This window comes from Sinohyriopsis cumingii, chromosome 1, assembly GCF_028554795.1.
Source record: "Sinohyriopsis cumingii isolate HCF-2022 chromosome 1, ASM2855479v2, whole genome shotgun sequence".
Taxonomy (NCBI): Eukaryota; Metazoa; Mollusca; class Bivalvia; order Unionida; family Unionidae; genus Sinohyriopsis; species Sinohyriopsis cumingii.
The window spans coordinates 97,292,474-97,318,355 of record NC_142961.1 but is presented as its reverse complement, the minus strand read 5'-3'; the positions used below and the strand labels follow the sequence as shown (position 1 = coordinate 97,318,355).

The window sequence follows — 25,882 nt, the reverse complement described above, 5'->3', positions numbered from 1 at the left end:
TAAGAAACCTGATATCGGAAAACTAGCGCCGATGAAACAGTCAACGGGGATAAATTGTGTAGCAGAACGAGTAATAGAGCATTTTACAAATGCGCGTCGAGGAAACAAATTGACTGATTTACGACGTAGCAAAATCAACCAGTGGGAGGAGACAGTGCGCGAGCGTGGAGCAACCATCAGCGACATAGCGAGATTAGAAACGTCGTTGAGATTTCCAATAACCGTTACAACGATAACCGGTGAAGTATTATACGAATCGAAGTATAAATCAAATGGAGCCCCAATCAAAATTATTGATCATAACGAACACGCGTGGACGCCCGCGATCACAGTGTTTCCACGGGATAGAACAGTAAAGTATATACCTGAAGAATTTTTGGGAGAAGAATTCTCCCGGGATGGTTTTCTCGCGGAGAGGAAACTATTTGATGCTATTGCTTGTTTGTGTAAAAACGACCCTGTATCAGTGTGGTTACTTCGCAGCGCTGAAAACGATGCGGATACCTTTGATCAGTTTGTAAGACCAAACGGTGAATTATATCGCACTGAAGCGTTTCACAACAAGATGAAAAAAACCGCCATGGAATTTGAGGAGCATGATGAACAACTGCTAACAAATTGTTTTACGATTCCATCGGTTGTGGCTCATGTTGCAGCAAGGAAAAATGCGTGGAGCCCAACGCGCAAGGAATTTCTACCGGATGTACAATCCAGTTGTTTGGAATACTATCACGGTGGACTATGGAACACTGAATACAACCGCGACGCTATGATTTCCGTTGATATGGTTGCCTGTTATCCAGCGAGTTTTCTCGGGTATGGATCCGCCGCTGGGTACTTTAAACGATTTGGACACCCCAGACATGAAATGACTCGTGTTGCTATTAATGGACCACTGCCTGATTTTGATTTAACCGGATTCGCTCGCATAGTATCATTTGAATTCGCGGCAGGACTTCATCGTTGTTGCTATATTTGGATCGGTAGACACATGAATGAAAAGAAGTGGTTGCTAATAGCGCTGCTACGGTATATGATTGATTGTAAAATGCTAGTTTCGTTGATTGTCAGTGACGCAATTATATCATACCGGGCGCAGACTGAAGTCTGGTTACCAGAACCGGAGCGTCTAGATAGCATAATTGACGAGTCCAGAAAACACATTGATGCCGACGAGGAATATATCGTCGAATGGTCCAAAAAGACATTCAACCAACGAAACAGAGAGGCAAAAGATCTCGGTAGAAGAATAATTGGTAAGTTCACACAAGGTGGAAAAAACTGCGACTACAAACGATATTGCTCACGGCTGATTATAGATGACGCAGAATATGATTTCGTAATCAAGGACGCAGTGGCAAAAAATAGATACGTGAACTGCAAAACAGCTTTCTTGTCCAATGGAACAAGGTTGGGTACAGTTGTTACCTACAGCGATGGAGACAGCCCAGCATACCCGCATTTGAGGGCGTCTATGCTGGGTTACGCCGCTATCAATTTATTCTCGATGATAAATAGATTTCCCGACACCGCGGTTAGAGTTGCGATTGATTCATTTTACATAGACGTAAAGTATAAGGAAAACGTAGCCGAGTTTACTAGTCCGGACGAGAGTTGGGGCACATGGAGAATTAAAAATGAAATACGACGCGATTATTCCTCGTCAGCAGATGTCACCGTTGAGAACAACTACTTACGCGGTGATAAATTGTCAGAATGGTCTAATGCACCACCGTGTTCTGATCCAATTTGTAGGCACAAAACAGTTTATTTAAGCGGCTGTGGCGGGTCAGGAAAGACGACTCGGGCAATTGAATTATTTCGAACGCGGGCAAGTATAATCGTGCTTACACCGACCCATAGACTAGAGCGAGAGATAAAACAACGAAATGTTGACGCCGTTACTTATCACAGCTTTTTTCGATACAGCGGCGGTGAGTGGACTCCTGATCGAATGGGCGAAAAATTTATTCCTGAGGTTATCATCTGGGATGAGATATGTACTGTTTCGTTAGATGTTTTACAAATGTTTCTTGATTGGTTGCTGCTCGCGAATACAGCGGTGATAATGTGCGGAGATCATGGTCAACCACCACCATTTGTCGGCGAGGGCCCACATGATTGGTTAAAGGGTTTTGTGGACTATTATGAAGAAACCGATACTGATTACCGAGCACTTGATGAACAACTGCGCGAGGTTAAAAAATTAATCAGATTACAGCCGGATAGAATTCAGTGTGAAATAATCCGCGAGGTGATTCCGGAAACGCCGTTAAATGAATTCTGGGAAACATGGAGACCAAATGATTTGATTGTAGCGAGTAGAAAGATAGTCAGAGACACACTTCAGCGGAAGTTGTTTACGTTGCATAAGGAAAAGTTTCCAACGCGCCCAGTGCCGTTATGTTATAGACCCGCGGACACACGGCGGCAGAACATTGAAGTTGAAATTCCAGGCCCGACAGCGTCAGGGACAAAAAAACAAATTCTCGTGCTGAATGATATCGTGCTCGTTGATATCAGCGTCGTCGAGGACGCGCTACGTGCTGATAAGTCCCCGTGGACGCTAGGATACGCAACAACAATACATTCCTCGCAGGGACTAACCATCACGGACACAATTGTTTGGATAGTTGATAATCGCATCGAATGGTCAAATCTAGTCTATCTTGCAGTGTCCCGAGTACGGAGGATAAATCAGCTTCGAAGAATTGTTATTGACGGAGTCAGTGACGGAGTCACCAACAACAACGACATCATCGATGCAAGCGTCATTGATAGAAAACTCTCGGGTTACCGCCAACAGGATAAAAAAAAACAGCGGCGTTTTGATATTGATGCCGAATTAATAATTGCGTTACGACAACAACAGAATAATCACTGCGCGAGTTGTAATTGTGTAATGCGTTGGCGTTATTCGGATAAAGACGCTCGCCAATTTACCGTGGACAGGATCGATAACAGTCTCGGTCATGTCAAAAACAATGTGAGGTTGACCTGTCTTGAGTGCAATAGACGCAACGGCGCTAGTTAAGACCACGCGGGGGCAATTGAGTATCGTCAGGTATCACTTGTAGTTGCTCGCGTGTAAACCCCCGCTGTGGGGCAGTTGAATCCAGTCTATAGATCGGTGGTCTATCAGTTGATCGTGTTATCGTTGATATGTTATGTGTGGTAACACTCCAGATAGGATCAGTAGCTCTTTTTTTACCGCCTTCAAGCTCTCCTGGTTCATACAGATATCTAACAGTGACATCGCCGAGAATCGGCTTGGAAACGCTATCTATTTTTGATCTTCCGGGTATATACTTTTCTTTAATCGCGTCGCTGGGCTTCATGTTGATTGCTCGGGTAATCTCGTTATTTAACGCGGCAATTACGCCTGGCAACCTTTTGACCCATTCACGAGATCGTTTTTCTTGGATGAATTCCTTCGCGTATTGATATCCAAATAACCGTTCAGCAAGAGTCCGATTGAATCGTTCAACAATTGCCTGATCACGATGTAGCGCAGTATGACCTCGTCGTACCGCGACGCTATGATGTTTCAGCGTTGATAAAACAGCGCCGCGAAATTCACCACCAGGATCAACTTGTAATAGATTTGGCCAGCGCAGAGGGCCTCTTCGATAAATCCGCTCAAACGCATCGGCTACTTCAGTTGCTGACTTTGTTTTTAACGGCTCCGCTTGTTTGTATCGACTCGCAACATCAACTACGGTTAGCGCGTATTTGTAACCGTTGTCATGCGGCAGAAATAGTATATCAGCCTGATGAACTTCATTAGGTACGCTGACATCAAAGCGCGAGAAGTTGATTTGTTTAGGCGGTGGTAGATAGATTTGCCATATAGCCTGTTTGGATGACCAATTAGCCGCAGTGGCCCTCGTTACTTTTGCAGCGCTTGCAAGCTTACCAATTGCGGCCTTCCCCTTCCAGTATCCTCTTGGAGAATAATAGATGGATTCCATGTTGTTATTATAAACGCTAGCGTTTTCAATTACCAGCGCGAGAAGCTCTGCTTCCAATCATTAATTTACCTTTCATAGCCGATTTTACCAACCATGAGGCCAATTTTTCCTTGAAGGATTTATCAGGAATAGCATTTAATGCGTGAATTAATTTTACATCCGCGATATGACGCTGTTGCAAATCGCTACTTTTGTAGTAAGCAACATCATGAGCATGACACGCCTTATCGATAGCGTTTATTGGATACTCACCGGGTTTGGGCTGATTTTGATCATCGAGTCTGATATCTAATCGCGTTCCGGGGCCACAGTAGCTATATCCTGGGAGGTGTTTTTCTCCTGGATACTTTGCCCACGGGGTTCCGGGGAGTTTTGATAACTTGGCTGCAATATCACCTCCTCGCTTTTTTTTAAAACATCCCCGGGTCTAATAGAAATGAATCTAAATTTCTTTATACCGCATTGTACACACTCACCAGTAAGTGCCGATCTGTTATTTCTTGTTGTAGCGGTTGTCATATCATTTGTGCCAGTACGTACTCTACACTTCACACAATATAGATCCATAATTTATGTATAGAGATATGAATATAATTGATTTTTCGGCGACTAAAACAAGAGAACCTGTTAAGCATGTTGCAGCGTTACCAAACTCGATCCGGATGATTATCATCGGACCATCTGGATCCGGCAAGACGCAATTGTTACTCAATTTAATAATGAGATGGATGAAGTGGGATAAGTTGTATTTGGTTGCTCCTAGCGTGGATGATCAACGATGCTACGAGGTGTTGAAAGATTTCAACGAGAATGCATCAGCGATCGCTGAAAAAAATGTTATTGAGTTTATTACAGATATCAATGATGCACCAGGCATCGATGATATTGATGGCGACGTTAACAATCTAGTCGTGTACGATGATGTTATGTTAGACAATCAAAAAAACCCAGCTAGGATATTTTCCAGAGGCAGGCATAAAAACACTGACGTGATATATGTCACTCAACGATACACTCAGATTCCAAAAGTAATCAGAGATAACTGTAATATTCTTGCTGTGTTCAACGGCGTTGATACACACACGCTACGAAATATTTGGCAGACATGGTGCGGCGGTGACATGGACTTTAATGTTTTTCGAAACTTTTTTAGTCATGCTCAGTCAACCCCACATGGATTTGTAACGATAAATTTACATGATCCTCGGACACGATATCGTATCGGACTTGACCAAATATTCGGTTAAATTGTAAGATCATTGTAAGCAGCAGGGAGGGCGATGACATCGACGCGGTCGTCGCGCTTTTTTACCGGACGCTGACGACGCTGGGATCGGCGCGCAGAAGGTATATTAAACCAAATGACGGTCGATTTGGCCCCCCCCCCCCCCGGACGACGACGTCGTTTTTTTTTACCGGGCGCTGACGACACCGGATCCGCTGAGTGCAGAAAGTATTAATTAAGCCAAATGACGATTGGACAAAATGTCGGATTCGCCCTCCCTGCTGCTCAAGGACCTCGATTACATTTTATCTTTGCATAATGAATAGTTTTTATTTGGAGAAATGATTCTGTCAAGAGTTATTCATGTAGTGTATCCAATGTCTCTTTAATCTTCTCATTTTTTGTAAGACTATTGTTGGTCACTATAGGAACCAAAGTAATTTCTAGAAATATTAAATCATTTTGTATATAAGTAATATTGGTTCCTTATCATTTAACTATAAATAACTGCGTTCTTCGTTACGGATCACTGCCATCTCACCGCTGTCTGCGTGTGTTCGAGTCTCGGATTCGGCTAATGTGGGTATGTGAGAAAGCTTGCCAGTAGCTTCTCGTGGGTCGGTGGTTCTTTCCCAGGTTTTCCCGGGTTCTTCCTCCACCATTAATACTGGCCGCCATGTATAGCCAATCGCGTGCTGAAAAATGGCGTTAAACCCAACAACAACAACAATAAATAACTGAAGAGTCATATTTTCATGCAGGGACAATCTGTAGTCAATTAAACACAAGTATTACAAAAAGTAAATATTATAAGATTCTAAAATGTATGGGCATGTTAGAAATTAAAACTTTAATCATCGAGCTTAATCTAGAAATAATAAATCTAGAAAGTGTTGTTGCTGTTGTAATTGGTTTTAATGCCATTTTTCAGCACAAAATAGGCTATACATGGTGGCCAATATTAATGGTGGAGGAGGAACCCTGGAAAGAACCACCGACCCACAAGAAGCTACTGGCAAGCTTTCTCACATACCTACACTAGCCGAGCCCGAGACTTGAACACATGCAGACAGAGGTGAGATGGCAGTGATCCGTAACTGTGAGTGCTTTAGACCACTCGGCCACTCAGGGCCCCTAAATCTAGAAATAAGAAACTGAGGATATAAGATAGAAAGACGAAAGTCTTAGAATCCACATACACGTTTTGGATAATATTATTTGATGAAAAAGAATCAATTATATTGTATTTTTTCCACAGATATTTTTTCCAACCAAGGTAACCATGAAAACACAGCTATTACAGTCCTGTCAGTCACAAAAAGACCTCTGTATGGCAGTAATTTTGTTTTTAAGTTGCATAAATTTTCAATTTAGGTGAAATGAAATATAAAATACTGCTATTGGCGACTTGGAAATCATGCATTTTAAAAGTTTAAAAGTGTGGTCTGATACAGTGAAGACATGGTTTTGTGGGATTTAACAACATTTTGTTGCACATGATAGGTTATACATAGCAGCCAATAAATTTGGTGGAGCAAGACCTTGGAAAGAACTAATGACCCACAAAAGCTACTGGCAAGCTTTCTTACATACCCACATTGGTCAAGCCAAAACTTAAACTCACATTGACAGAGGTGTATGTGTGAATAATCTGTAAAGGTGAGCCCTTGGACCACTTGGTCACCAGGGCTACCAATGCAGTGAGGGCAACATTATATTCAACTAAAATGTTTGCAAAGAATACATTTATCATTAATACCACCACCCCAATTCAGTTTAAAAAACTGCAGCTCCAAAATGCAATGAACTTAAATGACTTCCTTTCAAGTCTCAACTTGACATAAAATCTTTCTATTTTCTCTTTGAAATAACATGGGAGAGGAAATTATCTTTTTCATTTAGCAATATTCCAGTTCACATGACATCTAGTAAATGTAGTTATCACCTGACAGGTTAGGTATCTGAATAATCATTTTATGTGATGTGATTTTAATTTTTTATGTAGCTTTAACAATTTTTCAGTCATATCGCTACGATGTCTGCATTGTGCCAGCTTATAGTGAAGTCTAGCACTGGGGCATCATGCCGCAGACATGTAGCATGATGTCCAACCCAGTCACATTATCCTGACACCAGGCCAACCAGTCCTAACACTCTTAATGCTGAACGCCAAGCGAGGCAGCTGTTAGTACCATTTTTGTAAGTCTCTGGTATGACTTGGCCGGGGATCGAAACCACGACCTCCCGCATCCGAGGCGGACACTCTACCCACTAGGCCACCAGAGCAGTCAATAATCCTTTTATACAACTGTGCCAAATGTGGACATTTTAAGAGGTTGCTTGTCGACTCTATCTTCTATGTGTTTTTATTTGTTGAATGACATTTCCAGATTCAAATGTTTTAGGTACCCACCAACCAAGTCCACTGAATCTAATAAGAAAACCTTGATCCAGACCAAACCTGGAGAAGCCAGTATCCAAATTTGATTGCAATGATCATATTTTCATACTTTTTTGCTACTGTTATGCGAGTGAGTAATTTAAGGTTTATTTCAGTAAGCCTTGCAGAAAAATCAAAAGGGTTGTCAGATCTTCATTTTCACTTCCTTGTTTTGTATTAGCTATTAGCATGCATCACTCTGTGTAGAATTCACAACAATCAGACAATAAAAACTAGCTTTTCAGCAGTTTTATGGATTTTGGTTCAAAATGTCTGTGCTGTCCTGAAACAACTTGGCACTGATGGAGGGAGGTAAAAACAAATTAGCATATGTGACACAGAAATGCCAAAACAACCCAGCACTGCCTGAGTTAATGTATAATCGAATCACACCTCAATGTGATCAGTATAGACCCTAATCTACTGCTGCATACTGTGTGCGTAAATCATAAAACTCAGCCCGAGTATGAAATTCAATTTTCATTCTGCCAATCAAAAGTACCATTGCAAAATAAAGTTCATTGTGAGTAGTGGACACAAAATATCCATCTCAAAAGCTTTATGATTTTTAGGCCACATGTTCTATACCATCCATTTGAAATCCTAAGAAGAATAAAAAATGCACAGACCCTGATTTACAAGCCTTTAAAATGTTGACATATTTGGGTTCATGCTATTTTGCTGCAGTTGTGTGTGCAATATACACAAATATACATTATAGAGAAATAATTGTCAATTTCCCTTGTTTGGTCTCATTTAAGGTTTCTCCATATCTTGGTACACTTTCCATGAGAAGTTGTACTGTTGAGAAACAAAAACAGAGCAAGGTCATTATAAAAACACTTTAATTTCACAGTATTTTTTCACTCTGCAAATCTAATCTTGTACACAGACAACTTTAGACATTTAAAGTTTCCAAAAGTATGATATTGTCATGAATAACAAAATCAAATACATTTTTGTAACAATGACTATGTATTGAAAATTACATCCTGGATAAAGCATAGAATATATATAAATAGAACATCACAGCTATGGTGTAAAGTAAAATATATGCAGAGTGTTTTACAATGTATTGATAAATAAATACTGAGCATTTATTATATGATACAATTAACCTTATTACTAATAATATTAAAATTTATCAATATAAAGTAAAACACATTAATAAACAGTATCAATATTTCAATATGTTGAATATTTCAAGTTGGGTAAGTGTGTATATATATATATATATATATATATATATATATATATATATATATCATTAGAAGGAATGCCATTCATCAAGCTTCTTTCTCATATTAATATTTGTCATATATGTATAAACTTAAATTATTTTGATGGTATTAGTCAAGCAATCATCTCCAATATCAATATTCTTTATTAGTTTAACACTTCTTACAATGTTTTTTAAAATAATCTTTTTTTTTAATTCATGCAATTATTTGTTTCTACTCAGACATAATGATTTGATATGTCCATGCGATAAGATCATCAATAACTCTTGACATTACATAAAGACATTAATCCTGAATTAATCAAGGTATCACGTTGCAGGAAGTGGTTCTTCATCATCCTTCAGTCCAAGTTCCCGCAAGAAGGCTGCTTCTGTTTCTAAATACTGATTGTACTCCTGCTTCATACGGTACTCAATTTCCTCTTCAGACAGCAAAACCTGTGGAGCAATCTGAAAAAGACAAGATACTGTAGTAAAGAGCAACTCTAATCAGGCACATTTCTATAACAAATACGTCTATAAATGAAAGCAAAACACCTGTACAAGCATTTCGTTCCTGAATAATGCCACTTGCTTACTTTTGATAGTGAACAATGCATAGAGAGAACATTGTACTTAAACTTATTTGAACTTCCTTTCTGAACCTCACCATTCACGGTTGTTTGTTGTAACATTTAAATCTTTATTTCAGCGATTATATTAAAAAAATATTATTATTATTTATATTTATTATAATTCATTATTTAATAAATTTTTTTTTACAGCTACTAGACCAGGAGATTCCTCCAAATAAGGGAAAATCATCCATAGAGGACACTATTACTTTGTCTTTGATACGGCTCTGTCTCCAGACAATCATTCATGAAAAGGACTTGCTATATATGTATCAGGATTATGCAGCCTTAGTTCTACATGTAAGACTTCGATGCCGATATTTATGTTTTGGCCGTCTCTGTCTTACTGCCCAAATAATGGTGCTACATAGCATGTTCCAATGTCGTGTAAAAAATCAGAACAACAAATAAAATTTTCAGGAATATCCCACACACTTGGCAACTCATATCGGCGCTTTTCTACAAATTAAAGGTATAATTTTTTAGCCAGACTTTACTTACTCTTATGTCTTTTTCCTACTTAATTAAAATTCCCACACAAGCAAATAGACATGTTTTCAAGTTCTGTTGGCCTTTATTTCAGTTGGCTGGAATGCGATGTAAGCCGGGAATACCAAAATCGATTAGAAGGATGATAAGGATCTTGAACGAAATGAAGCTATTTAAACACTTTCTTGAATATTAATATATTTTTATTCGTTTTGTTAAAGAAGCAAACTTCAACTTAACGAGATTTAGGCATTCCTGGCTACAATCGCTTCCAGCCAAATGAAATGTAGGCCAACGAAACTGAAAACAAGTCCATTTCTTTTGTGTGAATTTGAATTTATTAGAGAAAGGACATCAGAGTAAGTAAAGTAAAACTAAAAGATTATGACTTTACTTTGTAGAAAAACGTTGTTATTGGCTGCCAGTTGTGGGAGATATTCCTAAAAATGTGACTTTCGTTACGATGATGGATGACATCAAAACATGCTACACTGCACTATTACTTAGGCAGCAAGATTTATCTGCCCAAAATATAACTATTAGTGTTGAGGTCTTACATGTAGGACTAATGCAGCCTACATTTTTGTGTCAATGTCTTTTCTCAGTTGTCCATTGCTTCCTCCGCTATTTCACTACTCTTTAATCCTTATGCGCTATTTTTATAGTGAGTAGTAGTATTTATAGAATTTAATGGCACATCAGTAGACTGCTGGCTATAAGCTGTGTTATACTATAAGATATTAAAGGTGTGATATAATGTAGTGAGTAGTAGTATGGTATTTGTAAGGTTTAATGCACATCAGCAAAACACTGGCTATAAGGTGCCATTTTAATAGTAAAGCACTACTGTAATATGTCTATATAATATAATGCCAAAACCAGAGGAATCCTGCTATGTGTTCATTATAACATGAATTCAGATACAACAAAGTTGCATTATGGCTCCTAATCATTTGTATTTGAGTTATTAATTCCCTGACACTGTTCAAGTCCGCCAAGCTAAGAAACATTACAAATTCATTAGTTTCAGAAACATATAGCTTAATAAATGATTTTCTAACACAGCAATGAATAATTTCCACTAAGCATGTGGCAATCTTAATCCCCACTGTTATATAAAATAAAATTAGTACTATCTATATATATATATATATATAAAATATATATATGACAAAAGGTCTGAAGAGTTATCGAACATCTGACTTACTACTGAGCCTATGACAAAGACCGGATTGTGGAGGCAACCCAAAAGGCGAAACAAACTGCAATGACCTACTAAAATATAGAGAAGGAAAAGCTGATAGGATACCATTTATCCTGACCTACCATCCAGACAACCCCAAAGTAGGTAAAATCATCGGGGAAACACTGGCCATCGTGGAATCATGTGACGACTGAAGTTAATACTCCCGAACAAACCTGTAGTAGCCTACCGGAGACCCAAAAACCTCAAAGACATCCTGGTCAGGGCGAAGCTAACGCTAGTCAATGTGGCCCCTGTGGCAATAAAAGGTGCAAAACCTGCCAACATATGATAGAAACTGGGACATGACTGGAGAAAAACTGAACAACATGGATCAAACAAAACGTGCAAAACAGAGGATGTAATTTATCTCATCACACTTAAGATCTGTAGCATCCAGTATGTTGGAGAAACTGAAAAACATCACAAAAGGATCAACCTTCATAGCTCTGATTGGATGACAAAGAAGCTGTAGAGGAGCCCAGTCGCAGAACACTTCTCCTCCCGTGGCCAGACTTTCAGTGATATAACACTTATAGCAATTGCTCACAACCCCAAATGGAGTTCCAAAACCAGGAAAGAAAAGGAATCATACTGGATATGCTGCCTTAGAACATTGATACCAAGCAATTTAAACCAAGAAGACTAGAAAAAGACAGCCATTCAAAAATAAAATTAACTTTTTGCAGCTGGCATATTATCTTTTCTATAATTCTCTAAATTTGCTTATTAGTCACCCAATAACCTATAAACTATAATAATGAAATATCCGGGATATAATCTGCACGTACATACATTTACAAAAAATAACAGATGACGCTATGGCTCTTTGATTTCTAGGTCAATATAAAATATCTTTCAGCATCCGCAACAAGTCATAGTCATGTAAAGTTTTAAAAAGACAATGGTTTGTCTGTTTTATTTGTTTGTCTTGTCTGTGTTTTGTATTTGCCTCTGAAAAATACTCATTAAGAGTTGAAAGCCCTTAGGCTACCTAGATACTAGTTTTGCACTGGTCATAGTCAGTTTATTACATTTATCTTAATCAATCCCTGACAAACGTGATCCCTTGCTGGATCCAGTGCACCTGAAAGGACTGTTATTCACCATATGATTTGTATTCTTTATATATATATATATATATATATATATATATATATATATATATATATATATATCTGACTGGCATCTTGTTTGTCCAAAACCCCACCCAACACTCCTTCAGTGAATTCTCAATCACTCCCACCATATCTTGGTCGGTTCAGTATATAAAGCAGTAGGAAGTTTCCCTCTATACTTAGGCAGTTTCTCCATATATTGCAGTTCAGTACAGAATGTGATAGGCCATTTCTCTCTATACCACAGTCTGGTATACGATGTAGTAGGTAGTGTCTCTATAAGGCAGTTTGGTACAAAATATGATAGACACTTTCTCACTATACCATTGTTCAATACCAAATGCAGCGGAAGTGTTCCTCAGTACTACATTTTGGTACATAACATGGTAGACATTTCCTTATTATACCACATTTCAATACATAATGTGGTAGACAATTCCTTATTATACTACAGTTCAATACATAATGTGGTAGACAATTCCTTATTATACTACAGTTCAATACATAATGTGGTAGACAATTCCTAATTATACTACAGTTCAATACATAATGTGGTAGACAATTCCTAATTATACTACAGTTCAATACATATGTGGTAGACAATTCCTAATTATACTACAGTTCAATACATATGTGGTAGACAATTCCTAATTATACTACAGTTCAATACATAATGTGATAGGGATTTTCTCCCCACAATGCAGTTAGGTACATAAATGTGGTAGACAATTACTTATTATACCACAGTTCAATACATAATGTGGTAGGGATTTTCTCCCTACAATGCAGTTAGGTACATAAATGTGGTAGACAATTACTTATTATACCACAGTTCAATACATAATGTGATAGGGATTTTCTCCCTACAATGCAGTTCGATATATAATGTGGTAGACAATTCCTTATTATACCACAGTTCAATACATAATGTGGTAGACAATTCCTTATTATACTACAGTTCAATACATAATGTGGTAGGGATTTTCTCCCTACAATGCAGTTAGGTACATAATGTGGTAGACAATTCCTTATTATACTACAGTTCAATACATAATGTGGTAGGGATTTTCTCCCTACAATGCAGTTAGGTACATAAATGTGGTAGACAATTACTTATTATACCACAGTTCAATACATAATGTGATAGGGATTTTCTCCCTACAATGCAGTTCGATATATAATGTGGTAGACAATTCCTTATTATACCACAGTTCAATACATAATGTGGTAGACAATTCCTTATTATACTACAGTTCAATACATAATGTGGTAGGGATTTTCTCCCTACAATGCAGTTAGGTACATAATGTGGTAGACAATTCCTTATTATACTACAGTTCAATACATAATGTGGTAGGAATTTTCTCCCTACAATGCAGTTTGGTACATAATGTGGTAGACAATTCCTTATTATACTACAGTTCAATACATAATGTGGTAGACAATTCCTTATTATACTACAGTTCAATACATAATGTGGTTGACAATTCCTTATTATACTACAGTTCAATACATAATGTGATAAGGATTTTCTACCTACACTGCAGTTAGGTACATAATGTGGTAGACAATTACTTATTTTACCACAGTTCAATACATAATGTGGTAGGGATTTTCTCCCTACAATGCAGTTAGGTACATAATGTGGTAGACAATTCCTTATTATACCACAGTTCAATACATAATGTGGTAGGGATTTTCTTCCTATAATGCAGTTAGGTACATAATGTGGTAGACAATTCCATATTATACTACAGTTCAATACATAATGTGGTTGACAATAACTTATTATACTACAGTTCAATACATAATGTGGTTGACAATAACTTATTATACTACAGTTCAATACATGATGTGATAGGGATTTTCTCCCTACAATGCAGTTAGGTACATAATGTGGTAGACAATTCCTTATTATACTACAGTTCAATACATAATGTGGTTGACAATTCCTTATTATACTACAGTTCAATACATAACGTGATAGGGATTTTCTCCCTACAATGCAGTTTGGTACATAATGTGGTAGACAAATTCCTTATTATACTACAGTTCAATACATAATGTGATAGGGATTTTCTACCTACACTGCAGTTAGGTACATAATGTGGTAGACAATTCCTTATTATATACTACAGTTCAATACATAATGTGGTAGACAATTCCTTATTATACTACAGTTCAATACATAATGTGATAGGGATTTTCTACCTACACTGCAGTTAGGTACATAATGTGGTAGACAATTCCTTATTATATACTACAGTTCAATACATAATGTGGTAGGGATTTTCTCCCTACAATGCAGTTAGGTACATAATGTGGTAGACAATTACTTATTATACTACAGTTCAATACATAATGTGATAGGGATTTTCTCCCTACAATGCAGTTAGGTACATCATGCAGTAGATACTTTCTCTCAATACTGTAGTTTGGTTTATAATTTGGTAGTCTGTTTCTCTATACCATAGCCAGCAGTTATGGACCCCAAACTAACGTGTACAGCAGGGTTTGTGTCTCTAAATGATTTTGAATGAGGTTGTTAATCTTCAAGAATTAATTCTACTGATTAAACAGATTAGACAAGGGTTGAAAAAAAAAAAGACGGGCACAGATGCAATTTCACAGTAAAGCATACTTACTTGCTCTTGTATAATTCATAGCAAACAGTGAGTATCAAGGACCCAGATCTGCTGTATATTGCACACTGCACCTGAAGATTAGGGTCTAAACCTGATTTTTAAAGAATTCTATGTAGAAAGAACACCTGAAGTTATTCTGTCAAGACATTTTGTGATGGCAGCTCTAAGTCCCATAGCTAGGCACCAGGGCTCAAATTTTGTCACATGCTGGCACTAAGGGTTTCTAGACAGTCACTTGTGCTGACTCAGATTCCACTTACCTCTAAGGGTTATAAAAATTCTTACTATTTGAAAACAATGTAACCAACTGCAGTATAATTTTAGAAATACAGTAAGTTATTGACTAAAATTTTCTGCTTATTTGTCTCTTGAAATAGTGTGTACCTTATACTGTACTTCAGCAACAATATATGACTTTGTTTACTAAAACATTTAATTCCACTTGACTTAAAGCAATGTTGTTTTTAGATCATGGTGTTAATTACTACTCATTACCAAAATAGTTTATGTTCTACAATGAACTTCAGCAACAATTATGTTTGACTCTGTTCACTTGAATTATTATTCAATTTCACTTTAAATAGTTTTTCTTTATTAATTTAATCAGAATAATTTTTGTCTCCAGGAAAACTAAAGCTTTTAGCATTCTTTTTGAGTACTTCACAACAGTGGATGCATAACAATTATAGAAGATACCCAATGGAACTAAAGTAGCGCCATTATTTGGGCAGTAAGACAGAGATGCCCAAAACATATATATTATACTGTGTCAGCAATGGGCATTAAACACATAGCCCCTAATAATCATATATTATATTGTAAGTGTCAGCAATTGGCATTAAACATATAGCCCCTAATAATCATATATTCTACTGTAAGTGTCAGCAATGGGCATTAAACATATAACCCCTAATAATAATATACTATACTGTAAGTGTCAGCAATGGGCATTAAACACATAGCCCCTAATAATAATATATTATACTGTTTGAGAAATGAGCATTAAACACATAAGCAGCTCATTGTTATTTGTGGAGAACTGAGCCGTAAGTATAGTCTACAGACGAAATACAGAAAATAAAAATAGTATTTTTTTACATTTCATGTGCTTCACTTTGTACACAAAACTTATAGTTTTACATAAAGTATGGAGACAATCTTTTTAAGGTGAGGCATGGATCTGGATATTAACCCTTAAACTACAAGTTGCAACATCATTTGTTTTGTTGGTACATGTCTCATAGTGCTTTTCACAACATATGGTTGTTGTTCTTCAGGTAGGCAACTGTTTACACATCTGGGTACTGTGACTTGACATGAAAAGTTGTTTTAAAAAAAGTTGATTGCTACATTGCACCCTGGAACAGCGTTCTGTCATAGTTTTAACCCTGCATTCATCAAGAAAGTTTTACAAATTGTTTAAAATACAGACTGCCTAGAAAATCCAAAATGGTTAAACCCAATATGGTTCATCTTCAGAAAATGATTTCCTTCAGCAAATACTGACTGATGATAGCAAAGAAGACAATGATTTTTAGAGTTTTGAAGTATAACAAAGTTTTTAAAGATTTTTAAAGTTTTGAAGTATACCAGATTGCTGAAGCTGGGAAAGTTTTACCAGAAACACTAATGTCACTGTGTTTTTGAGCTGGTCAATGCCCTTTTCAACAATATTTCAAAATTAAATGCAGAAATGGAGAATACCATGCTTATAGACCATTTAAGACCATTTTTATGAGGATTTCTTGCACAATACATCAAATTTTTATGCAGATCAGAGAATAAATGGGGCAGACTTTACTTACAATATCTGTGTGAGAAAATGGAATCCTGTCACACCGGATGAATTTAAATTCTGGTTATAGCCTGTGAGTTTGGTGCATAGATCTTATTTTGCTTTTTACTGGGCAGCTGAATATGTGATATCAACCCCATACTTAAAAAAGGGATATATATCTTAATATTCTAAGCAATAAAAAATGAACCTACCATGTGACTAAGCTTATAGGTGTACATTAGATGACATAAATATACTAGAATAAAAAAGGAAAAACAACAAAGCTTTGTGAGATATCAGAAGACTATAGGGAATGTAAACTTGTTTCTGGTATTTCTTGACTGGATGTTCATAAACTATTACCTATTCTGCACCTGTGATTTTCACAACCAGGATATAAAGTTATAACAGACATACATATCTAAAGTTGAACCCCTACCAATAAAGTATTTGTGACATACTTGAGCTTTATAATTAAAAATGAAACAAAGCGGTGAAATACAATGGTAGTTTGTAATTTTACATGTATTTGCACAAATGCAAATATGATAAATTTATATATGTGGCTTTCAAAAGATGCTTATAATAAAGTCCAGACTTCAATAATTACATTTCATATGGGGTTTGTGTATCTATTATGAATAGTAATTACAATATAAGCAATTTAAAACTAGGGTGTGAATTTTGTGCAACAATACTAAAAACATGCCATATTTTGTCATTTCTAAAGGTTTTAACTGGTAGATTAGAACAACTCTAGGGTCTGGGTTGACAAGCCAAAAGGGCAACACACTCAGTACACTGGATGGGCCTAGTCTAGAATGGGGAGGGAATGAGGCTACTTGGCATTTATTATACACTAACAAAAGTTTAACTTACACCAGCTTTCTTCTTTTGTTCTGCCTCTAGCTCTCTCTTCTCCAACTCACGGAAATCCCATCTTGCCACAACAAACACTCGCCTCTTGACTTCCCTCTCAAAGTAGTTGGCAACACCAGTAAGCTATAAGTTATACATTAGGAGATATTAATATTCTACTTTGATAAGTCTTGTGGAGCTAGCCTTATAAATTCATCTACACATGTCCCTCTACAAACGGAAAGGCCTAATTGAATTAGTAGGGATCATCAGAAGTCTGTTTATTCCTTGCTTTTATTCTTACTAGTTGATGAGTATCTTGAGATAACCACTGAGAGAGCCATCTGGAACAGTGGCCTATTAACAACCAACCACACAGTGTAAGAATTTTCTAGTGTATGACCATCCACTGAGGATAAGTAGTGATACAATTTTCAAGATGGCCACCATGGCAGCCATGTTGGAGATCAGATAGCATTAGTTTCAAATAATAAAAACATGCATCAAATGATCAGAAGGAGTCATAATAACACGGTTAGATCAGTATACTTTAAGTAGTATTTCTACTGAAAACCAAATTTTAACTAGACCTGTCAATCACCGAATCCTTACAAAATACCCCCATTAGATCAGTAAATAAATTGGTGTACAATTAATTTTCAGAGTATGTGGAGATAATTCTAAAAGTATTAATGTGACAAAGCCACAAATTACATGGGCACAAAATCATAAAAACATCTCAGATGGTTAAGAAGATATTAACCAGATGAGAGTGTTACACCCACACTACTGCACAATTTGTAATACAAATGGTGATAACTCTTAAAATGCTGATCAGACTGACTCCATGTTTTTACAGCCACACTATGCAGTCCATACAATGTATACCATGTTTCATGAAGATATTTCAAGTTTAGACAATAAAAGATGGATGGATGGACAAGCTGACTCGATTATACCAGTACTACTCTCCCTACATTTCACTTGCTAGAGGAGTATGACAATAAAATCAATTCAGGAGGAGAGGTATACCGAGTGGTGGCCATGCTGGAGGTCAAATTCGCATCATTTTCATTTTTGGACCAATTATACTACTCCTGAGAAAGGAATATATTTTTCTTACACTGATACTTAGGTATTCAATTCTAAATTTAGGTCTGTTGCATGCACTCCTCCTACACAAACCTGAAAGATTTGTGTAGAACGAGTGCATGCAACAGAATATTTGATTAAGATGGCACTATCAAAACTTCTGAAATCAACAGCCTGAGAAAATTTGATGACAATAAAAAATGTCAAGGTTCTACAAGGCCTAAAACTGACAAACAGGGAAAATAAATCCACCAATCATTATTTCATCATACGATGCAATTACACTGAAATCACTGATGACTCTCTGAAAAGGAAACAGATAAAGGTATACAATCTACTACTATAAAATTGTGATGAACATAAATGTGAAATAAAAGTCCATTAAGAAAGTGCAAACACAAACGATGGTGCCAGGGATGGACAGACACTTTTGATTGCCTGATAGCACCAAGAATAGGTAGAATGAAAATTAAAAGAAGGAAGAACAGAATAGACTTCTTTCCAAATTCTCTTCAAAAAAGATCATAATTTGAATAAACTGTTATGTGGAGAAAGAAATTGATACTACATGGGTAAGACAAGAATCCCTCAAAGGAATTTACATTTTAAGCTCAGAAAGAATTTCCTGAAGTCAATATACAACAATTTCTTCTTTTTAACTGCTGGGTGTTGAAACCATCTCTGATATTCTTGATCCATAAGATTTTCAAGTTAGCAACAATGATAGCCATATTGGATGCGAGACTTGTACCATTTTCATTTAAGACACTAAAGGCCATTATAAGACATTTGGTGAAAACCCTATGTTACTATGAACATTCATTCAGGAGAATCAGTGACACAATGTTCTTTATAGTAGCCATACTTGATGTCATACTGATATCAGTTTCCTTTAGGGCCAACCAGATGTCATAATTACTGTACTTGTTGACAATTCTTTCCATTTAGGAGGAGTAGTAATAATAAGACTGTTAAGATGAATACCACAGTGACCATACTGGATATTATACCAGCACTATTATCATTTGATGCCAACTAGACAACATAAGAAGTCATCTGGTGAGAACCCAATGCTGTTATGACTTTCGATCTAGAAGGAGTAACGATAAGATGTTCAAGATAGGCACTGTGGTGGCCCTATTGGCTATATGATCTAAAAAGTCTTCCAGTTAAAACCTCAGCAATATGAATTTCCTTTTAGAAGGCATAGCAATGAAAAGATGTTTAAGATGACAGCAATGTTGACAATGCTGTATTTTAGATTGGCACCAGTTTTACTTAGATCCAGGAAGTCTTTTAGAGAAAACCCCCCTTATGAAATGTCCATCCATTCAAGTTGAGCACCAATAAAAAAAAAAAACCACAGTGTCCATTGTGGCAGCCATATTTTGATGTGCATTTGAATCATTTTCATTTAAGACCAACTAGACATCATAAGAAGACTTCTTCCGAAAACGTCAAATCAATATGACTTTCCATTGAAAAGGATGACATTACCTTCAAGCTGCCTACCATGGTGGCCATAATGAGCATAATATTGATACTACTGTCATTTAGGACTAACATCTTTTAGTGAAAACTCCATGTTGACATGACCATCCATTCAAAGAAGCATTGATAAAAAGATTTTCAAGATGGCTGTTGTGGTGGCCATATGGCATATCCGTGGTACCATTTTCATTTAGGACCAACTAGACCTTTTGATGAATGTGTGTGTGTGTAAAGTTTTAAGACAATCTTCCAAGATTTTTAGGAGGAGTAAGTGATAACAAACTTGTACTTATGATTGGACAAACTGGCCATCCCGTAAATTCTCTTTGTCTGTCCCCAGCAAAGCCAAAAGAAAAGTATACAAAAAGGTACAAATTTGCCTCCCTATGGAAAATATCTGTCAATACAAAATTACTAAAAATGTGACTCTCGCTATTTAGCAAATGTGACTGAAATCTGGCAGACCTCATTAGTTGTAGAGTGTTTCAGGCTCCATGGAATCTCCAGTATGTGCAGAGTACCTGCTGAATCTCCAACAGCAAGAAGGTGTTGTTTGTCTGAAGTTGGTAAATCAAAATTAGGTTATTTTAACTTTGTTTAAATCATAGAAATGAAATGGAATTATTTCAATTCCCTCCAAAAAAGAAATAAAATTCAATTCAATTATATTAAAGTTCATGAAATCAAAATAAACTGGGCACAAATTAAATGATGCTAAGAAGTTGTAAAAATTTTACTCTGATTAGTACAGGATGGAAAAGTTACTTTTTGAAAGCAATGAAATCTTCGAGTTCTTCTTGAGATAACTGAGTTTCAAACATTCCACACTATTTTAAGTTAGAAGTTTGATGCAATTTTTAGACAAAGCTATCTGAATGCCCTCCATGCTATCTTTTTAGGTGTGTTATTCATTCCCTATATCAGTATATAGTGTATAGGTCAGGTACCAGGAACCCTTATATATCCTTGACATGAATGACAGTAACAATATTTTGACTAACTGTAAAATAATCCTGCAACACATTTAGTTATAAACATAGATCTTATTCTTTATCTTATATTTAACATCACATCTGTAAAATTTAATCATTTCAAACTATCAAACAAAACAAGCTTGAAATGGAAATTTTGGTGTAAAAGGTGTCAAACTGCTTTGATGATTGGTCTTAATCTCTAATTCTGATTTTCAGCTTCCACCAACAAAGCAGATTAAGAAATACAATGCTACAACCATACTGCCATGCATAAGCATCAAATGGTCTTCACTTTACATTCCTGACATTGCTGTTAGATTAAATACCTTTACAACTTTGTTTCAAATACACTAAATGACACAGAGAACATAGGAATACAAAAATCAATCAAGGAAACAAAGCACATAATTCATGTTTTGTAACTGGTTGTTCATAGTAATAATAAAATAAATCTGTTATGGTAAATGCCCTCTGATTAAAGTACTTAATTAAGAATAAGAACATAAAGTATATAACAATGTATGTTAGTCTCAGGAATACCACAGCACTATCATTTTCCCCTATGTTATCTATGATCATAAAAATACACAACAAGCATTATCTATCATAAATAAGAGAAATATACATGATTGGGATGAAAATTTGAATCCAAAGTAGGCAAGAAGTTTAAACAGCAAGTACCAGTTTTCATGGCTGAGATATAACAAGCCACTGAATGTGACGAGATATGTCAAAGAAAAATGTTCTTAATCCTGGTCTTTAAAACTTTTGAACGTCCACCCTGGTAAACCATGTGGAATGTTACCATGTTCAATAAAGTTTCAGATCTGGCAAAAGAAGCTTTGACAATGTTATTTCAAAATATCTATTTTTCTTATTTACAAGTACTAGTCCTTGAATGAGCTGTCAGCTAATGAATTTTAATTTTATTGATGGGAAATATTTTGACATCATTAGAGATTAGACAGTGTTATCCATGGATCTTGCTTGAATATCTTTTATCAACAAATGATGAGACCCAAAAGATAGTCTAAGGCAGCTGCTGTTGCTAAAACAAAACTAAACAAAAAGAAAGGTTTCAAAAATTACAAAATCTAATTTTGTGCAAAGCATGTATTTTTTACAGCATATCAATACATGTTCCTTTTCTGTGTCAATTGCACTAACTCTAAACTACTTTTTAGTATCATGGGCAAAAAGCTTGACATTCTAGAGAGAAAACAGTCCAAAAAGAAATGCAGTGATCTCAACTTCCAGCTTTTTAATTCAAAATATAACAAATACTTCACTTACACAGTTGTTTATGGATCTTTATTTCAGTAATGTTTCACTTCCTTTATCGATGGAAATGTTTACAAGTCCAAACAATTAACAGTTGGTAGAAATTTCAGAACAGTCCTGCTATTCTAGCCCCCCTGCCAAAAAACTCTCAATACAAAAAATCAAATGTCCAACAGCAAGCCAAAACTTTATGAACCTCTGGTATAAGTGTTTTGCCTGAATATGAGAGCAAAGACCTAACAATACCTCATCAATCAAGAAACAACTTACGTGAAATTGGCCAGGGAAAAATGGTGGTAATGGAGGTAGGTGAAACACTCTGTGTGAGTGAGGGTTCATGGGTCTTGTCAAGAAGGTCCCATACATCCACACTGCCATCCATCTTGGCAATGTAGAAGACCCCGGGCCTGGAAGGGGACCAGTGTCCTACCGTGAAGCGGATCGAGTTGGCACAAGACTGAAGAATTGGTCCACTCTGGAAAGATAGAAACACTATGTGAAATTTAAGGGAAAGATTTTGATTGATATAAAAGAGATATTGGAAAAAACAACCACAAAAACCATGAGGTACCTTATTTGCATTTATGAATTTACATCTAAAGTGTTAGTAGATGGGCAGTCATTAACATTACATATATCTCACAATATTTGAAATTTCATTTCAATATTAAGGTATCCAACGTACATACCGTTATATGTTGAGTTCAGTTAATATATGTATATTCTATACAAAATATATTTAAGGGTTCTTGATACATTCACAAAAATACATCTTTGAAACGATAATGTGTGTTTGTTAAGCTTATGTAATCATAAGATCATCACACAAAAATATATAATTCACAGCTAAATAAATGCTTGCATGTTGCAATTAATAAAATTAATCCACTGAGCTTTATACAAATATTTATTTTCTAACTAATACGATCATGTCATCATAGAGTAATATTATTGGCAAACTATTATTATGATGCTGATATTATAAACAACTATACAAATCAATCAACAAAAATCCCTTGTTAAGGAGCTAACATCTTTTTAAAAAATATGTGAGAAGATATTTTTTTCTTAATGGACACAACACAACTTGCCAAATTATTAATCCAAACTCTTGCTTACTTTGGCACTAAAACTCTGTAGTGCCTAATGATATTGTTTTAATTACTGCAAAATTCCGGAAGCCACTGCACAATTGGTATATCCAAATATGTGGTATAATGAAGTTGTTATAGTATGGTTTCACTGTAGATTTCCCTCAATGTGAAGCAGTAAAAACAAGATTTTAAAGCTGCCACCTTTGTGACAATACTAGAGGTTACATTGGCACAATTTTGCATTTAGGACAACTAGACACCACATGAAGTCTTTCACTGAAAATCTAATTTTAACATGACCTTCCATTCAGGTCAAGTAGCATTAATAACATTTTCAACCTAAATGTCTGAGTGGCGCCATTTTTATCCTTCTCAACTGAATCAACAACAAAGGCAGAAATCTAAGTATGTTTTGTTAAATTAAATATGGACTATACAAAACAAACAAGCACTGATTGAATGAATCACATCCACCAGTGAATGTTTCAACAACCTGAATGCCTGACACAGGTTGATTATGTTATTTTGCCCTTTGCATCATCATTCTTTCACTGAATTCTTTCAAAGTAGCAAGACATTTTAGCTCTACTGGTCATAGGAGGAGCATGTCCATCATCTGTCCGTCAGTATGTTTATTATTGCTACTAAACTACCAGAAGGATTTCCATTAAAATGTACCGACACATTCATCCCAAGTCCTACATGGTCTTAAATGAAAATGAATGTTTCTTATTGCTGTCATTTTTACTTAAATTAACTGAAATGAGACTTATGTGTTTCCTTTTAAAGACTGAGTCAGTTATGTTGACATTTTGATACAGATTATAGCATTTAAATGTACTGTGAATTGATATTAACTCTTTGACCATGATTAAATGTACTGTGAATTGATATTAACTCTCTGACCATGATTAAATGTACTGTGAATTGATATTAACTCTTTGACCATGATTAAATGTACTGTGAATTGATATTAACTCTTTGACCATTATTAAATGTACTGTGAATTGATATTAACTCTTTGACCATGATTAAATGTACTGTGAATTGATATTAACTCTCTGACCATTATTAAATGTACTGTGAATTGATATTAACTCTCTGACCATGATTTGATATATTATTGGACTTTCTGATGCCTTTTATCTTTGCTGTAGGAGATGAATCAGGTTTTATAAGATTAGAAAATTGCTAGGGAAAAGGCAGTTGTTTGTAGAAGAAAGTTGCAAAAGGAAAAAAAAGCTACATTTACCTTCTGTAATAACAAATTTGAATCACATACATAAAATTTTCTTAGTGTATATGCTAAACAATTAATAACTGAGACTATACTGATACATGACTACTGCAATACACAAACATTTACTATGCTTTTCTCTTTGATATTTTTCTCAGCTCATATTCAACTCTGTCTGCATGCATTCTGTACTATATTGTTGAGAAAAAGATACCATGTTATTGTGTTCACTTCAAACCCCATTTCATGGAAAACTCACATCAACTCACAAAAGAGATACCATGATATTGTGTTCACTTCAAACCCCATCTCATGGAAAACTCACATCAACTCACAAAAGAGATACCATGATATTGTGTTCACTTCAAACCCCATCTCATGGAAAACTCACATCAACTCACAAAAGAGATACCATGATACTGTGTTCACTTCAAACCCCATCTCATGGAAAACTCACATCAACTCACAAAAGAGATACCATGATATTATGTTCACTTCAAGCACCATGCCATGATAATACAATATCAGCTCTCAAAATAAATATTAATTTTTAGGATTCAGCTATCACCAATGCATGTTCAATCAACACACAAATACAATTATCAACACAATTACCACATGATCACTCAACACAAATGAATGAAATCCCACAAAATATATAACCAATCCACTCTCTTAGGTCTTACTGCCATAAGAGTCCTTACTTTTGTCACACCTCAAATTGGGTATTGTTTTTACATACAACAAATTTTTCCACCTCTACTCCATCCATACAAAATTAAACATGTAAACAGTAACATGCATTTTTACACAGGCTTGTTTTCCGACTTAATCTGTAAAAATTAACACTGAAGAAATGAAAATCTCCCTTATTTACTGTAATTTTTAAAAGATGTTTTCTACAGCAGTAAAAATAACCTCCTGAACAGTAAGTTTATCCATGATCAACTACCCAATAGTTTTGAATAGGTTTCATTCCTTTATCATTTTTCTGTCAGGTTTATATTCATTGTTGTAACAAAACTGATGATATTAGTACCCAATGACTCTGATTATTTGTCTAAGAAACACTCAGTATAAAAAGTGATACTCA

General features: G+C 35.8%; 1 protein-coding gene across 10 annotated transcripts in view; it reads right to left on the bottom strand.

Annotated features, from left to right (window-relative positions):
• Nucleotides 1–8,464: 8,464 nt before the first annotated feature.
• LOC149807401 (dynein axonemal intermediate chain 3-like) overlaps nt 8,465–25,882 on the bottom strand; it is a 135,589-nt gene continuing 118,171 nt past the window's right edge. For all 10 annotated transcript variants that reach the window (XM_089966322.1, XM_089966335.1, XM_089966308.1 and 7 more), the window contains 4 exons: nt 22,729–22,933; nt 20,669–20,760; nt 17,642–17,764; nt 8,465–9,326 (listed from right to left, as the gene is read on the bottom strand). In XM_089966322.1, the coding sequence (XP_089822448.1) occupies nt 9,186–9,326; nt 17,642–17,764; nt 20,669–20,760; nt 22,729–22,933 (561 nt within the window). In that variant the 3' untranslated portion in view covers nt 8,465–9,185. The remainder of the gene's footprint in view (nt 9,327–17,641; nt 17,765–20,668; nt 20,761–22,728; nt 22,934–25,882) is intronic.